Source organism: Brassica rapa, chromosome A04 (assembly GCF_000309985.2).
Source record: "Brassica rapa cultivar Chiifu-401-42 chromosome A04, CAAS_Brap_v3.01, whole genome shotgun sequence".
In the NCBI taxonomy this organism is placed as follows: Eukaryota; Viridiplantae; Streptophyta; class Magnoliopsida; order Brassicales; family Brassicaceae; genus Brassica; species Brassica rapa.
The window spans coordinates 14,905,931-14,921,777 of NC_024798.2; the positions used below are offsets into that span (position 1 = coordinate 14,905,931).

Genomic DNA, 15,847 nt, shown 5'->3' on the forward strand with positions numbered 1-15,847 from the left:
CTTAACCGACATATTGTCGATCCCATCATGAAAGCCAAATTGTTGTGCTCACATTTTGACGCAAACACACTTAGAATTGATCCTACTTCCTTTAGACCCTCTCCTTTTGATTTGCTTCTGCATCTCTATTCAGACAAACTCAGATTTACTTCACAAAGTCATCTTCTGTAAATTCCAATTGCGGAAACAAATTGCCTACAGCCTAATCAATTACTTCAAATGAGAAATAGTAGCCACACGATGAAACTCTTGCCTCTTTATCTCCCCTAGACATCCTAATCCAACCAAGGATCATTCATCATCTTATATGTCCAGAAATGTCAAAAGATTTGGAAATCTCAAATGATGTTTTCGATAATTGATAAAGATAAAATTGAACTGGAGAGTCGACATTGTAGAATCAAACAGTGCATATTATAATGTCTTGACAAAAAGCAAACTAACACTTCAGTTCTGCTAATACCAAACAAAACCATAACTTAAGTTCTCTGAAACAAACAAAAACCACAACGCAAAAGTTTGAAGATGAAAGAGTATAGAACTCAAAAGATCCTTTGTGGTGGGCCCATGGTGCTCTTCAAGTACAAACACCTCACCTGCAAAAGATTACCATTTCAAAATAAGATTAGAAGAGCTTGATTAAAGATTGATGCAGTAGAATTAGACAGGAACATTACGTTTTGCCAATTCTTCTTCAAGAGGGAGACAAGGAAGTTGATGCTCATCTGAACATTCTGGAAGAGCTGCTTCTCCTCCATGGAAAGGTTACCAACAGCAACACCCATACACAGAACCTTCTTCAACTGGAACTTCACAGTCGCTTTGGTCTCATTCACCTTCCCTTCCAACGACTCTTGGTGACTCACTAGCGTTGGGAACTTTCCTGTACATCAGAAACCATTTCAAGAACAGCTCAGAACAAGACTCATTCAAACACCTAAACTATGTGACTTTTTATCAAAGAAACTCACCAGCTTTGTTAAGACCAGGACCAAGAAGACGGGGAATCTGCTTGATGACTGACTCAGAAGCCAAGAAAGCATGGTACTTCTTCGCAAGCTTCTTAACAAGCTTCTTGTTCTTGTTAAGCTTCTTCAAAGCCTCAACATCCATAGAGTCTAGCCCCATCTTCTCAGCCTACCAAACCAAAGACTTTTGCATTAATACCCACAAAGACATACATTACACCAACACAACTGAATCAGAGATGTTATTAGTTTTGCTCACCTCCTCAACGTGCTGAGCATCTCCAAGCATGCAGACCTTCATCTTAGGGCGAGGAATGTGTGGGAGCTTGACAGATCCACTGAAACGCTTGTCCTTTTGCGGGTCGTAGTTCTTCAGACCAATCTGAAGCTCAATCGTCTCCACAAAGTTACGCTTCTTGTCCTCAGATTTGCCCTTGATGGTTGTGATGGCCTCTCTAAGAGCCTCACTCTGAAGCTTACTACACAATCACAATCCCATTTAAAACTCAACTTAGAACCAACAATCAAACATCATCCACTACATATTCCAAAGTATTCAGACAAGGCATAAACTAAGCAAAGACAAAGATCTATCTAATATGAAAAATTGTGAGATGTTTCAGGGTTTTACCTCATCTTGAGTTTCTCTCGGTTGAACGAATCTCTGAACCTGTAAACAAGTAATCGAAAACGTTAAAGAAATGTTCACGGAATCAACGAAGAAGACGAAACGAAAGTGACGAACCTGAGAGGTGAAGCAGAGGAAACCCTTACTCTGCGTTTGAGGCGGCTTGAAGAATTTATATGAAAGGAAGAGAGTAAAACCCTAGCTAGACTGATATCGTCAACTTGGGCCTTTTTTTTATTGGTGGGCCCAATGAATCAGTAGAAATAAAGCCCATCTTTAGTTTTTGTTTTTCCTTTTTTTTTTCTTTTAGCGTCTGTTTACTTTGGTCAATTACATGTGTAGTTTACATATATTATTATTATCCGGATTTTATCAACACTTAATAAAAACGAGATTCCATTTTATTGTATTCAAAACTGTGTTTCTATTAAAGAAGGGTCCAGCATCATAGCTGAAGATCGCCCGAATAAGAAGTTCATGTACCATATATATCGGACATGATCCTCTTCATGATCAATATAAAGTGCTTTGCATAGTTTCAGCACCCATTGAAGTATGCGGAAGGTACGTGCCAGAGCAATGGGTCTTACTACTAGGAGGAGATGGATCAAGTCAGTGGAGAAATATTTCAAACTCGTGTCGACCACATTGTTCTTTAACACAAAGATTGACTATCAAGGGGGCGTGTCTATTACCTAGCTTGGACTTTTTGGATTCATACTGTATTGTTTTACTGAACTTATAGAATACGGTGGAAGAGTAGCTGTTTTATACAATGACGATTTTGAAAAGAGAGGTGAGATGTAACTATGGGTTATGGATGATGCGGAGAAGAATATGTGGGCCAGAAAGACTTTTGTGTTGGATCCTTCTCAGATGCATTTACTCAATGACAGCCATTTCAGGGTACAAGGTACAACTAGAAACGGTGAAGTTATTTTGGTACCTCAAAATACATCTCGTAATCCCAAAACCTGCGAGATGATCGTTCAACATAAAAGTACCACTCGTTTCCACCTTTTTCTTTAGTCGACAAAACAACCATTTGAGAAAAGTTGAAATCAAAAACACATCCAACTGCTATCTTACTAACAAGTGGGACATTATTGGATTAGATGATGTATCTTTAAACGCTTATGCTTGCTTGTGTTTTCTTCTCTCCTTCTAGGCTTCTAAGCTAGGTTTCATTGGTTTGAAGACATTTTATTTTGTTTTGTTTGGATGTTTTGGCTGTTCTTTACGATACCTGACTTATTTGGGAAGAAGTAACAAAGAAGGTCACAAATCTGAACATTTCTTTTTAGCCATCCTCGAATTCTATTTACTTGACTAGTCTTTTACATGTGCTCTATAATACTTGTATTGCATATCTCGGACGAAAGAGCAGGGTATCCTGCTTGGAGTTCATTAGCATGAGACCTTAGAGGACTTTTACGCGCAGCACCTGCATAGATAAATCTTCTTTACCATGTAAAGTTGCCACAAATGATTCAGAAACATGTATTTTACTTACCCATTCTCAGCTGCTAGAGGCATCTTTACACCAATCTATCTCTTTTTCTTCTTCTCCGCACGAACTGACAGGTCTGTTTCCACATCAAATAAGCACATCTGACATCTATTATATAATGAACTCACCAGGGCCTGACACGTCAGCACCCTTCTTCCTGACTCATCACCCAATTTTTTCATTATTCATCGTCTTTTTTACTCTCACTCGATTTTTAATTTTCTCTAAAATCCAACTCTTCAATTTTGGTGTGAACATTGTGCTACTCCCTGGTTTAATTATAATGATAAAAATGTGGATATTTGGTGTGTCTAGATTTTGATAAGTTGAGGTCTGTATATTCTGCTTGTGCTAATGTCTAGTCTAAATTAGATTTCACTGTGTTGTTATTTGTTTTAAACTTTCAGTAAGTTACATTTTATGAGATATTTCATTGAATCTAATTTGCAGTAATTTCGTATGATAAATAGTTAACCTTCTATACATACACAAGTTAAAGACGTATTGCTCCATTTCCTTCCTCTATATTGTAGTTGTAGATGCCATAATCAGTGTGTGTGTGTGTGTGTGTGTGTGTTTCATATAGTTTTGTGATTGTATTATAGTTCTTAATTTCTTATATGACAAAATGCTTGTTAACAATTTAAAATCGTATGAGTCTCCAAACACAAGAGAGTTAGTTGTGTTCGGGTTGATACAACTTTTGATTTTCCCCGACCAATAGTGCCCTTAGAACCGCATCGCACGTACCATCATAGTGTACGATCAAATGTCCTCCATGAGGTATCTCATGATACTTGATCCAAGGCAGCTTCTTCAAGATGCATCTATGAAGTTGAAACGGAACCACCTTGTCTTCCTTTCCATGCCATATATGAACAGAGTTCTCTCCACTCATTCTTACATCAGATGGATCAAAGTCCCATTGCCCGAAGCCCGCCAAGAAATCGTCTTTTAGAGTATCAAATACACTCCTTTCCCGTAGTTTATCCTACAGGCAAATAAGACCACTAAAAATTGAACTGAACCAAACCAAATCGAGATTTCTTGCAACGAACCAAACCAAAATTTGTTCTTATACCAAATAATCAGAACATTAATCAGAGTAAGTCCAGCTAAACCGAATAAGCAAAAAGCTCATATGTGATATATATAAGGTATGGATTTACCTTAGTAAGCATAGGAAAACCGGTAGTTCTCTTGAGTACTTCAATATCACTGGTGTTGAAATAGAGTTGATTGCTTTCAAGGACTGAAGTAGTTGATGGGAAGAGTTTCTGACTGATCCACCAATGTAAAAGCCCAGGTGCATATTTTGATAGTCGAAAACACCATTTTATAATCCCCCTCCTGTAGTCTTTCTTTATAAGCTTCTTAGAAAGCGACCGCCATCCATAGTTTACCACTGGAGCTACAAACGCCACTCCAGCTAGCCTGCAAGCAAACCCTTTTTCAAAAAAAAAAAAAAAACTAGCCTGGAATATTTATAAATTTTTATTCTTCGATATAAAACCTCAAAATTTAACATTTATACAATAAAACCAAAATTATAACATTTTCTACGATAAGACCATAAATATTAATATTTTATACGATTGTTGGGGGTGTTAACTATAAAAAATCAACCACTGATATTAACCTTAAGTTAATCACACCCACAAGCTCTCGTTGATGGTGAACAATTTTTACCTGTGAGGTATGTGTTTAAGACAACTCCACGTGGGATATGATCCCATGGAAACTCCAATTAAGTAAAACTTGGGTCCTATCTGCAAATTATGAGCAAGTTCTTCTATGTCAAGTGCTTCGCTTTGCAACGAACGTTCCGGGTTTGGATCAGAATCTCCATATCCAGCTCGGTCGTAGAGTAGAAAATATACGCCTAGCTCTTCTATCAACTCCTACAAAATCCAGCTGAGATAAGATAAAGACAACTTTACAAAAAAAACCTAAAAACCCACAAAAAGGCCCAAAATAATATACTTTTGAAGCAGAGAAGTTCATCTCTTTGGAGCTTCCAAACCCATGAATAAGAATGATCTTGTATTTAGCTTCGTTCTTTGGAACACCTCTCTCTTTATAAGCAAGGAATCTCCCATCTCGGAGCTTAACTCTGTTCACTGAATCTGTAACTTGATTCCTCTGTTTTCACAACATATAAGTACACTGTGAAAACAAAAAATGTAGTCCTTACAAGTTTTCTGAAGAAGTAAGAGAAACGTACCGGGCAAGAAATGCATGGCTTTGTTTCTCGCAAGAAGCTGAAACTGCTTGGAAGATCTGTTTTGGGTTTTGGATCTTGGGGTGAGAGAATGGTTTCTTGACATGATGGTGCAAGATGAGGAAGAACAGTTGAAGAAGAAGAAGAAGAAGAAGAAGTAAGTACCCTCCTTGTTCTTTGTTGATTTAAGTTGTGAAATCCAATACGCCTCATTCTTGTATGAATTTGAAAGTTTCTATCTCATTTGATTCCAACAAGCTATATGTTGGATTGCCATTTTTCCAAGTTTCTTTTTTTTTTTTCTTTTTGGATATCCGGATATTCCTTTATTCCAGCTAGTGATCGGTCTTACTCTTTGTTTTTTATTTTGACATCTCATTGTTTTATTTTTTATTTTGGTAAAAATCTTTGTTTCAGTTTCTTAAAACGTTATTTGACAGAGTATAATTCTAGAATCATCTAGTCTATTAATTTATGGTTCTATTTTTATGTATTATTAACAAATCATAGTATGATCACTTACAAAATTAGTTAATATGACATATTTAATTGTTTACATTAATAATAAACCAACAGTAAATTTGAATTTTATTATCATTAACTTTCAGTTTCTACCCTCACTAACTTGGTTTGCGAAATTTTGGGGATGGAAAACGTAATCTACAATGTGAAATTTAAAAACCGACCTTTCCCAAATATAAATTTATCGAAATTAACCTACAATGTAGATTTTAATCTTTCGAAATATGTACCCTATTGATCTAAATGAGTGATAATTAAACCAGCATATATGCTCAACATAGAACATAGCAGTATGGGAACACCTAGCACCTCGTGTCACCTTGTCCGTCACTAGATTTTGAATTCTCGAAATATGTCGGATCTTGAAGGAAGGGAAGAAAAGCTTACTGCACTGGAACTCCTCCAATAGTGTAGCAGAAGCTGGCCATTCTTCAGGTTATGACATCATCTTCACCAATTGAGAACAGTCTGTTGCAAAAGTTACGTCTGAAAAATTGTGGATCTTCATGTATTCCATAGCCCATATAAAAACTTCACATTCAGCATGTAAAGCGGATAAGCTTCTTCGGAGATTCATTGCTCCCATCATCTTCTTTTCTGAACCATTAGTCCTACAAAACCATCTTCGGCCTGAGAACTTATCATTTGCCTTCCATGCACCATCTACAAAACAAACTTTGGTCTGCTCTGATGACAGCCACTCTGTTGAGGAGAAAGATGAATTATGGTTGACAGGAACCGTAAGTTAGGCATCTGCCCAAACCACTGCTTCCACTTTCGCTATTCGTAAGATTTCCTGAGGATCGCCATTTCTGTTTGAATATAGCTTATTATTCCTGTTCTTCCGAATATACCACATAGTCCAAGGAAATGAACTGAAATCATATTATCTCGGTAGCCTCCAAAAAAGATAATTCATATTAGTAAACACCGAAAAAGAAAGAAAAACACCCAAAAGAGAAGGTATCTTCGACAAAATCCAAATTTGTAAAGTTGGTAGACATTCAAAAAGGACATAATTAATGGATTCTTACTCGACACCACAGATACTACAACGCTGATCACAATCAATATCTCTTGCCCGCAAATTTTTCGCAGCGCTGATAGTTTAGTTATATTGTTGTAAAAAAAAGAACTAAATGAGTGATTGGTTAATATGCTTTGATCTTAGCTCAATTTCAGTGTCATACAAGTCTTACAAAAACACTCGATAGCATCCTCATTTTTGTTAGCTATTCTTTTTTTTTTACAACATTGTTATCTATTATATTAAAACAAAAACATTATATACAATTAATTTTCGTCTAACATATGTTTATAATCCATGCTACCATCAAAAATGTTAGTTTAAGACATTTATTAATGGTAATATTATCAAATCAAAAATAGTTAACTAATTCAAAAACAACTAATTTATAATATATTTTCATTTAAGAGATAATCTCATAAAATAAATTAACTAAATTTCATGAAGCTCTTAATACTAGAATATCTAATTTAATACTCTAACTAGATTTCAATCCGCACGTCCGTGTGGATATTTTTATTTTATTAATATATCTAATATTATTACAAATATTTTAAATATATAATTTTTTTTTAGTGTTATATATTGTGTAACTCTATAATAGTATTGTTATTTTTTATTTGGAATTATTAATATATAGTGATTTGTTTATTACATTTTACTTTATTATTATTTTTTATTACTTACTAATATATTTTCGAGTTAGATACAATAAAATAACAATTTGAAATAATCAAATAAAGAACCTCCTTTAAAATATGTTTTTTCTTTAACTTATACATTATGCATATAATAAATTTTTATGCATATAATAAATTTTTAAATTTATTTATTTATATTATGGGAAATAATTATGTTGACGATAATTTATATTTACCTGTTGCGTTTAAAATAATATATTTTAACATATATTATTTAGTATTTTACGGTATTTATAAATAAAAACACTATTTTTATCAAATATGATAGACCTATTATTATAGTAAATTTTATACATAGTAGCATCTATCATATTATATTAGTAAATTTTATTGAGATAGGATATTTTGTGGATGTTACGATATTAAGTTTTATCTTATTTTTAGTTAAGAATTCAAAATATTATATTGCTTTTAATTTTTACAGCATATGTAGATTGTTTTTTCGTGGTGCATTTCAAAAAGATATTCTTTATTATCTATGATTTTATCTTTTGTAAAATTTGAAATACTATCATTTCGAGTTTGATAGTTATTTTCAAAACTTTGTATTTTGTCAAGAATTTTGAGAAATTCACAACTATCTTTGAATTTGGAGATGACAAAAAAATTTTTTGAGTTTGGAAGATTACATGAATTTTGAATTTTTTTTTGTTATTACATTAATATATTATTTTATAAAAAATATTTTAGTTTTGGTGATATTTTCTAAATATTTCTCAACATATCTTGGTATAATTAGAATAAAATAAATAAATTTATAATTAAAATTTTATTTTTCATTAATATTTTAAATGAATTACTAAAATTCATAGTTTTCTAATAACAAAATCTTAAATAGTATATGAACTAAAGGTTATTATATACTATTATATTTTTTATACTCATTTATAAACAATATATTTCTGTGAGTTTCAAATTAAATAAAAATATTATATATATTTGTAGATATAAAAGTTTAACCTGTATTAATAAATTTATTTTTGTATAAAAATATCACATACTTTACGAATTTTAACCCATTATACTGATGAGTTGTAATTAATTGAAATGAAAATTTTAAAAATATAAATTTGTTAATTGACATATTTAATATAATTTTTCAAATATAATGCATATAGCATTTCTATTTTTATATAATACAGAATACAATTATAAAATTTATAAAAAAATAGTATAAAATTTTATTTTCTTGTTTTATACTAAAATTTTAGTTAACAGTGATTTACAACAATATTATATTACTAATTATGAAATTAATTAATGTTTTACTTTATAAAAATAGTTAGATTCTTTCTCAAGAGTTTTGTTATAATTAAAGAGAATTTGTACTCCCTACACACAAAATCTACCCTATTTGCACTCCATACTTTATTTCCCCTAAATTTTCTTCACCCCATCATTACCATTTTTTCCCCATTCTATGATATCCACTTTTTTTAGTATATTGAGCTAATTTGTTCATCATTAAAAAAATCAAATTTATAGTTAATTTACTATTAATGTATATAATCAAATACATCATATTAACTATTTTTTTAAGTGGATGTATTATGAATAGTTAATAGTAAATAAAAATATGACTTTAAATTAATAGATTAAATTATTTAATTAATTAATTTATTCACTTTAATACATCAACTTTCAAATCGCTCTCATAACATTTCCGACCTTTTAAAAATATAAGAGTATAATCATTAAACATATATGAGTAAATCCTATGACAAGATATAATGGGATTTCATAAGAAAAGTCATGCAGAAAGTGAGATTTTTTTTTAGCAGACATGGATTATGAGATGCATAATGTATATGAAATACCATGTTCTTCTAAAAAGGGGATTAAGATAAAGAGATCTTGCGTGTTAAAAAAAAAAGATAAAGAGATCCTTTGTCTGATTTTATAGTGCTCGTTAATTTTTTTTAAATCATGCGGAAAATAAAAAAAGTTTAAGGAGGATACATGTCTCATGCGCTAGGCCCCAGTGTCATATGTTTCTGAGAATTTGTACTTCCTACCCACAACATTTACCCTATTTGCACTACATACCTTATTCCCCCCCCCTCCCAATTTTTCCCCTCCATCATTACCATTCCCCCCCCCCCTATTCTATGGTATCCCACTTTGTTTAGTATATTAAGCTAATTTGCTTTATGTTTTTTCGTTGATAATAACTTTTTTTTGTGTAAACTAGAACCCCGTAAATGTATAAAATAATGTAAATAAAGCTATTATACTGTTTTTTATATACTCCCTTCATTTCATTTTAATTGTCGTTCTAGGTTTATGCATATAAAACTTTAAAAAACATGATTTTGTATATTTTCAAACCAAAACACAATTACCTATATACCTAATCATATTTCAACCAATAATAGAAAAATAAAGTGGAGAATCTTATTAATAAATTTTGCGTGAGAGACGATAAATCTCGACGGAGACGACGATGGATCTCGGCGGAGACGTCGATGGATCTTGGCGGAGACGTCGATGGATCTCGACGGAGAGAAAAGATGGATCTCAACATGTAGAAAGAAGATAATGGGTTAAAGATAAAGTAAGGTTTATTTAATCTTGTACACATTAATGAATGTGATATTTATGAAAATGTCTTTTGATTGGTGGTAAAGTTCAATAGTGATACCAAAAAAAATGTAAAAGTAAAATTTTTCTCTATTTTGAAACAAATTATTTTTCTTACAACGACAATTAAATTGAACCGAATGGAGCATTACTTTTTAAAATTATACTTTACATAGTTTATGAATAAATTATTTATGAAAAAAATAAATATTATATAAACTTTCCATAATTCTTACAATTAATGACTATAAATTATTATGTGTAATATTATATGAACTATTTGGCAAATAATATTAGCTAGTTCTAGAATTTCTTTTTTTGATTACAATAAATAAAAATTTAAACTTATTGATCAAATAAATTATACTCTCTCTGTTTCACAAAGATAGATATTTTAATAGATATTTTCACACATATTAAAAAACACATTAAACTACCATAATAAATGTATCGTTTTCTGTAATTTTCAATTTTAATAACTTTTAACCAATATTAATTTAATAAAATCAATTAATTTTCTTGAAGTTTACAATTTTTTCATATAAAACACAAAAAAACACATATTTCTGAAACAATTTTTTTTTTAAAGTCTACCATTAAGGAACGGATGGAGTATTAATTTTTCTTAGATTTTATTTATGACGAAAAAGTTAGATAAGTGAATTCTCATTTAAATTATAGAAAAATGACAAAATATATATTATTAAATGATTAATTGTTAGACAAACGAAAAAGAAGAAGAATTAAAACCAGCAAAATAGTGCAATGAAAACATTTATTAGAGCATCTGCATCGCGATGAAGTAAGCGTCTCTAAAGGGTGGGGGGGGGCACGGTGTTGCAGAATAAGAGATGTGTATTGGATGGTTTTTGCAATGTTCGCGGACCCTACCGACACGTGGCGATTCGCGATTGGAATTTTTTTAATTTTTTTTTTAGTCAAAAGAAAAAAATAAAAAAATAAAAAATAAGAAACCTTAGCGATGCAGATGCTCTTAATGTACTTAGGTGGCGATTGGTTTTCCCGCTACCACCCGCAAACGCAGCTTTTGCGGTCGGTAGCGGTTGTCGGCGGTTTGCAACAATCACTCAAATCGCCCTAAACCGCTTCAAACCGCTCCGAATCTCATAAATTCAAAAGCTGGCTCCAGCTAGCGTTTGCGGTTGCGGGCGGTTGCGGGAGGGTAAAATTTTTTTCTTTTTTTTTAAAACAATATATATACAAAGAAATAAATATTTAATAAAAAATTTAAAATTAAAATTATGAAAATATTAAAATATATCTATTTTATTTTAATTAATATTATAAAATTTTATAATAAAAACAATTTCAATAAATTTTCAAAAATTAAAATTATAACTTTCTAAATATAAATTTTATATTTATTATAATTTTATGATTTTTGATATTTTTATAATTATATTAAATGTAAATATTGTTAATTTATTATTTGACTGTTACCGCATTTGGTAGTTAACCAGTCATAAGTCACCCGCAAACGCACAAATTTTTAACCGCAGTACCAGTCGTACAAATCTCTTAAAACCGCTAGAAACCGCAACCGCCCGCATCCACAAACTCCCGCAACCGCAACCGCAACCGCTGCGTTTGAACCAGTCAGGCCCTTAGAGACCCTCTTTTTTTTCAGTTGTCGACAGCTTGACTAAAATTTGTTTCAAGAAGATATGACGTAATTACTGTTGACAAGCGTATACAATCTATAAATTTTGTAATCTTCTTGCATGGTAATTGGACTCTCTCCAGTATTACTACTTTTATAAAAACAAAAAAAACATTGGTTTTTTTTTACCAAAAAAAATTTGGTTTCAGACAATGAAGAACATTTTTGTTTATCTTTTTGTCATTGTTGCTTTGTATTTTGGGTTAAACGAAGCTCGTAACTGTCATAAAAACATCTTAACTTTTCGAAATCACCTTTTTTCCAGTCATAGTATTCTCAAAGTTCATTGTAAATCTCGAAACGACGATTTAGGTGATCACTTTGTAAAGTTCGAAGGTCCAGCATACAATTTTAGTTTTCATGATAATATCATCGTCTTTTCAAAAACCAAATTTGATTGTAACTTGTGGAAGGGGGCAATTATGGAGTATCACCAATCTTTTCGAGCATATACAGCAAATTTTGTCATTAGATGCGGTGAGTTATATACATGGGATGCTAGAGATGATGCAATTTACTTATCAAAAAATGATGAACCAGAGGAGCTCAAGCACAAGTGGATTAGAGATTAATGTTTATGATGCTGAGTTTTAATATTAATTAATTCTATCTGTGAGCTAAGCTGCCTCCCTCTATATTTTCATTGTTAGATTATACATCAAAAAATAAAATAATTATTTTCTCGGTTTTTGATTTATTTATCATTCATATTTTATGTATAATAAATCAAATTCTTGGATTAACCATCAATATCAAAGATTAATAAATAACTATAAGATCCACGCCTTGCGCATGATGAATTTTCGGTATATAAATATTTTTATGTATGCTATTATTTATTTTGCATTTTACATAATATAAAATAATAAATATATATTGAATAATTGAAGAGTAAGTAATTATTATATATATAATTAAATTGGCAACTCACCTCAAATTCTCATCCAAATGAGGTTGAGTTTTCATGGTGCATTTGGATGTATCTAGTCCAGTCCAAAATAATAAATAATAAAAATATTTTTTAATTCAAAATGATATTTTGAATTTAATACCATGAAACTAAATATTCTTATCAAACCAAAAATCCTATTTTGTGCAAAATAGTTTTTCTGTCAAAATCGAAAAATGTATTTTCCCGTTAAAACGCACTTTTCCTCCGACACCGTAAGAACACACCGTAAGAATACACTTTTCCGCAAAAAAAATGCAAAGTTGCACATTTTGGCAACTCATAAAATGTAACTTTCGGGAAATATCGTAAAAGCACAATTTTCTGTAAAATCTAAAAACACTTTATTCCACAAAAATCGTCACGTAAAATGCATTTTACGGCTAAACCCGTAAAAACACATTTTCCGCCAAAATGAACTTTCCTCCAAAACAGTGAAATATACATTTTCCCGCAAAAACAGTCAAAACGTACTTTTCCACTCAAATAAAAAGACACTTTTAGCCAAAACTGCAAAAATGCACTTTTCTGCCAAAACCGCAAAAATGTACTTTCTGCCAAAACAAAAAAAAACATATTTCACTATGTGTTTACACACACTAATTAACTTAATGTGCATGCTACCACAATTGCATGGTATATCGATGCAACACTTACGATCACATCCACAAAGAACTAGTGATATTTAACATTCTTACAAACTTCCGAAAAATTAAGCACCTATATTTACCCCTCTTACGAGTACATCATGTGTGGAAATTTGATAACAGACTTTCATCTGTATTTGGACCCAGTTAATAAGCGAACATGAGGTGAGATCTTTTCTATGTAAACATATGCATATCCCTAATATGTAGATATATGATAGAAACCAAAATCAGATAAATACATAATTAATTAAATTATTTTGGTGTATATTTTAACACCAGAGAAAAATAGACAACATAACTTTTTTTATTATTCAGAAGATGAAATAAGAACTTAGCTTCGTCAACATTATTCTTTAATCCAATTATACATGATTTTTTCAGGCTTACGATCTATTGATAAGTATATAGCATCATCTCGTGCGTTCCATACGTATAGTGCACCACATCTGAAAAAGAAAGCACCTACATATGCTATAAACGTTTGATGATATACCAGATTTGCTCCCTTCCAGAACAAGTAACAGTTGAACTCCGTAGTGAAAAAGAAAACATCATCATGAAAACTAAAATTATATGCAGGATCATTAAATTTCACAAAGTGATCGCCTAGATCATTGTCTTTGGATTTGCAATGGACTTTGAGAGTACTTTTACTCAGAGTTAGGCTATTTTGGAAAACCAAGGTGTTTTTATGGCACTTAGCTTCATTAAACCTAAAACATAAAACAAATGTAAGAAATAAAATATCAAACAGGAGATTCATTACTTTGACTTAATCAACGTTTCTTAAAACTGATTATACTTGAGAAGGCTGCTAAATGAGTATTAAATTAGATTTTAGTATGCAGCTATATATATATATATGTGTATATATATATAATTCATTGGGTTCTTGGATTTCACGTAAACAGACTTTGGCAAATTCTCCATAAATGAAATATACTTGAATTAGTAATAAATATTATCACGTTTTAGTTGACCAAAAAAGTATTGTATATATATATAATTCATTGGGTTCTTGGATTTCACGTAAACAGACTTTGGCAAATTCTCCATAAATGAAATATACTTGATAGTAATAAATATTATCACGTTTTAGTTGACCAAAAAAGTATCTTGGTTTAGTTATTTTTCTTCTTTCTAACATATAATCTGGTTGTTAATATTTTAGCCAGTTAATTCTGAAATATCTCATCTTTCAGATTTCAGATTTCAAATTACTCAAATGTCTGTTTTAATCTTATAATTAAAAATAGCCAAGTCATTTTTATATAGTATCCTTTTTAGTCTGTTAATATTTCTAGTTTATTGTTATAGGAAATCTAGTAGATAATAAAATGAAGATATAGTTAAAGTTACATTATCAAATAAATATGAGATACAGGTGTAGTAGACATGCCTTTTTAAAAATAATTTGATGTATAAACTAGATTATGTGATATCTGGTTGATAAATGATACATAGATAGTCAATCAATTTTTATTTCTATAAGATATTTTTTTGTATTCTAACAAAAATGAATCCTCATCTATTCTATTAAAAAGGAATAGACAAACAAACATCATTTTTAAAAACATTTCAACCAAATTTTAAAAACGTAGATGCTTGATCACATCAATATAAATCATGGTGACTTTAATCTTAAAAAATTTATATGAACACAAAATAATAATCAATTTAAATTTTTATTTTTGCCGGAAAAAACCCGCGCTTTCTAAGCGCGGGTCAAAATCTAGTATATATTAAGTGAGAAGTCAATTTAGTGATTTATGCTGACATGTGTTTATAGAAGAGCTCTTAAATTAATTGTTTTTCTTTGTCATCAGCATTACATTACGCCAAAAATTGTATGGATCCTTCCTTCTTAACTGTCTTCTGTAACATAACAAAGAAGACACCATAGACCCTAGAGAATGTTGATAATTTAAAGGGCTTAAAGTGAAAATCTTCTCGTTTAAGATATCTCTTTTTCTGCCTATACCTTGGGTGCACTTGATGCTCCTATACCTGTTAGATGAAACCATCAAAGAAACAAAGAAAATTCAGAAATTAATTAACCAAAACTTGTGAGCATGAGCAATAACTTCTGGTTTCACCTTGTTTCTAGCTTTTATTGATCTCCTGCAGAAAAATAAATTGTTTTCTTTTGCGTTCAGACACTGAATCAAACTAAGACATGTCTTCAATTTGTATATTCCTTCGAGTAAACTCGTGTTTTCTTGCTTAAATTGTTTTAATTTTTGTTAATTAAAGAAAACACTAAAATCGAAACCAATAAATTAACTGAATACAATGAGGTCAAAAGTAGAGACTCTAGACAAATCCAGAATGAGATGGAAAACTTGGTCAGCCGGTATACTTCCCCAAAGAAATCTACAAACCACCATTTAAAGGAATAATATCTATGCTA

At 30.9% G+C, this 15,847-nt stretch overlaps 2 protein-coding genes across 2 annotated transcripts; both read right to left on the reverse strand.

The window, feature by feature from the left end:
* Window positions 1–343: 343 nt before the first annotated feature.
* On the reverse strand, window positions 344–1,809 carry LOC103864785 (60S ribosomal protein L10a-2). The gene is made up of 6 exons (XM_009142559.3): window positions 1,714–1,809; window positions 1,600–1,638; window positions 1,228–1,447; window positions 972–1,137; window positions 678–883; window positions 344–596 (listed from the first exon to the last, which is right to left on the reverse strand). The coding sequence occupies exons 2-6, from the start codon at window positions 1,602–1,604 to the stop codon at window positions 543–545; spliced, it is 651 nt and encodes a 216-aa protein (XP_009140807.1). The 5' UTR covers window positions 1,605–1,638; window positions 1,714–1,809; the 3' UTR covers window positions 344–542.
* A 1,686-nt stretch (window positions 1,810–3,495) lies between these two features.
* Window positions 3,496–7,569, reverse strand: LOC103864787. Its single transcript, XM_009142560.3, has 5 exons — window positions 5,331–7,569; window positions 5,090–5,248; window positions 4,796–5,007; window positions 4,276–4,540; window positions 3,496–4,097 (listed from the first exon to the last, which is right to left on the reverse strand). Exons 1-5 carry the CDS (start codon window positions 5,538–5,540, stop codon window positions 3,783–3,785), a joined length of 1,161 nt encoding a protein of 386 aa, XP_009140808.1. The 5' UTR covers window positions 5,541–7,569; the 3' UTR covers window positions 3,496–3,782.
* Window positions 7,570–15,847: the final 8,278 nt, after the last annotated feature.